A 2,957-nucleotide genomic window follows, 5' to 3' on the forward strand; every position below is an offset into this window, starting at 1 on the left:
AAGCTCTACTCTGACACACATGGGTTGTCATGAGTTGGATATGACTTGACAGAATATGGAAAAAAGGAAAAATCCTTAGAAAAGGATTTTTTTTTAACCCTTAACATGTACAGTGGCTGGTACACTTTAAGTGTTAACTAAATATTAGTAAATAACGTTATTATCCTGGGGCTTTGCGTTACCTGGAACTCTTGGAGTTTTTCCCAGCCAGTGATAGGGAGCAACAGTAGAGTTCATTGAAAGCAGAAAATATAACTTCATAATTTCTTCTGAATCATTTCCATACAGTCTTCACCATTCCAGAGCATGTTCAATTAGCCCAATGATGTTGCCACCACAAGATGGCAGTGCCTCTCTCTCCTCAGACTCACATGGTTTGAAATCACCATGTGTTTGTTTCAAAGGAAAGATGGAGCTTGCCTCTGATTGGCTAGATAAGAAACCTGAGGCTATTCCTGGGAGGTTGGAAGGATTAGAGAAGAGGATGTTTTGAGTGAGAAACTTGGCTGCATTTCAGACCCAAGAGCTGCATCTTCTTTGAGCAAAACAAGAAGGAAGAATGGAGAAACTCTTTGGAATGTCTGTGGTGATTTTATGGCTTCAACTGGCCAGTAAGTTGGGGGCTCTTGGTGATGGGAACAAGGAGACCAAAGTTCAGAGTCCACAAGATGTGGGGCAAATTCTTCCTGTTAAATTTGGAAAGATACTTGAAGATTAGAGAAGGAAATGTAAACACTAGAGAGTGAATACGTAATGGCTGACTGTTGGTCTCTCTGTTTTGTGTTCTGCCTAGGGGTGAACAGCCAGGTAGAACAGAATCCTGAGGCTCTGCACATCCAGGAGGGTGAAAATGTCACCATGAACTGCAGCTATAAAACTACTTTGGGCAACTTACAGTGGTATAGACAAGATCCAGGTAGAGGCCTTGTCCTACAAATTTTAGTTCTTTCAAATGAGAAAGAGAAACCCAATGGAAGACTAAGAGTCATGGTAGATACCTCCACCAAAATCAGTTTCCTGTTCATCACTGCTTCCCAGACTGCAGACACTGCTACTTACTTCTGTGCTCTTGATATACAGTGTTTACCATACACCTGCAGCTTTTACACAAACCTGCCTGAGCTGCTGCTCAGACCCCCTAATGCTGGGTAGAGTTGGTGGTTACATCTTCCTTCCCACGAAGGAAAGTCTACCAACCGCTGGCAACAAAAAAGGGGGTGCCCTCTCAAATCTGTGATTTTTTTTGGAAGCACCTTGGACTGAGGCAAAGGGCACTAGATTTAGGGTGAAAAACTAAAATGTCAGGGTCAGTTCTGCAAATGTTGGACATATAAGCCTAGACACACAATAACCAAAGGTGAAGTATTTGGATTGATGAGTCCAAAAGATCCTTCAAACTACTTTTCTCAGGTAAAGAAATAAGCACTGGAGAGTTGCTGAGGACGAGGAGGGAGTGATCAGTATTTTATTTGAAACCCCTCCAATCCTAGATGAGTCTGATGTGCATGATATGATTCTCACATTCCTCTATAGGAAACAGTATCGGATTTCATCAGGCATTGGAATTAGAAGGGGTCTCAGGACTTTTTCAACCAAAACTTTTATTTTACAGCTGAGAGGTGGAAATATTGTATTCTGGAAACAACTTGAACTCTGGAGAATTAGAGACAAAGATTTAAATCTGACTCTGCCACTAATTAATTGCATGACTTCCAAGCCTCAAGTTCTCCATTAGTAGGATGGGAATTCATAAGAAAGTCATAACATTCCCCCATCCAAGTGAAATATGTATTTTCTCTATTATCAGATCCTGAAATATTTTTTTGAAAGTGGGTACGTCTATTATCAAATATAAGGCATTTCCATCCATTTATTCTTGGTTCTAGTAAGATAAATGCTGAGTGTAGTTTTGGGGCACTTATAAATACTACTAAAAATGTTTTGTGGGGAAAAACAGGGCATTTATTTTTATGTGCATGCTTGTGAAAAGGTGGGGGAGGTCAGGAGAAAGGCTGGACAGAGGCAGGGATTCCCAAGCAGCAGACCTTCAACCGTCAACATCACCTGTGTCAGAACCATCTCAGAATCATCTGGAACCCCTTGGGAGATCTGGATTATTAGATGCTATTCCAGTTTATTCCATCACCTCTGAGGAAGTGTCCTAGCAATTTGTATTTTTAATGAACATTGTGTGCATCTGCTGTATCTGTTAGAGAATGGTTTAGCTTCATGTTACAAAAAACTCAAATAACAATGTGTTTCACAAGATGGAGCTTAATTTCCTCCCATGTAAAGAGCTGTGTACTGTGCACTTGGGCCTGGTATGGTGATTTCAACATATTATCGGAGATCCAGGGTCTTTCTAGCTTATTGTTTCTCATTTTTAATATGTCAATATTGTTTTTATGCTTTTAAGAAACTGCTAGAGATCCACTAATTTATACACTTTCCAGGCAGAAAGAAGGAAAAAGTCGATGGAGAAATGGGTATGTTTTAGCTGAGCCTAACATTTTAAGAAGCTTTTCTTAATAGCTTTAATTTATATATATATATTTTACATTTTATTTTCTCTAAGAAGTTTTCCTCCCCTAAAAACAGTAGAAATTAGTAAATATACACTCATTCTTGTGCATCTGTTCAAGAGTCAGTCAAAGAAATCCAAACCAAACCTGTTGCCATCCAGTTGATTCTGACTCATAAAGCAACTGAAGGAAATTCATGGAACTCGGCTTTTTCAAACTTGCAGTTTCTCCTTTATTTCTCTGATTAGCAGCTGTGTCCTCTACTACTGTGTGTGCTCCTTAATTAAAGGAATACTATCTGTGTTTCTCATGCTGAATCTTCAACACCAAAGTATCTTAGTCATCATTGTTGTTAGGTGCCATCGAGTTGGTTCCAACATATAGTCACCTTATGTACAACAGAACAAAACACGGTCCAGGGCTGCACCATCCTCA

General features: G+C 39.6%; 1 gene segment (V, D, J or C); it reads left to right on the forward strand.

Annotated features, from left to right (window-relative positions):
• Positions 1 to 753: 753 nt before the first annotated feature.
• On the forward strand, positions 754 to 1,152 carry LOC126083650 (T cell receptor alpha variable 17-like). The segment is given in 1 exon segment: positions 754 to 1,152. A coding segment is annotated over 1 exon segment (399 nt).
• The last annotated feature ends 1,805 nt before the right edge of the window (positions 1,153 to 2,957 follow it).

This window comes from Elephas maximus, chromosome 10 (genome assembly GCF_024166365.1).
Source record: "Elephas maximus indicus isolate mEleMax1 chromosome 10, mEleMax1 primary haplotype, whole genome shotgun sequence".
Lineage (NCBI taxonomy): Eukaryota > Metazoa > Chordata > Mammalia > Proboscidea > Elephantidae > Elephas > Elephas maximus.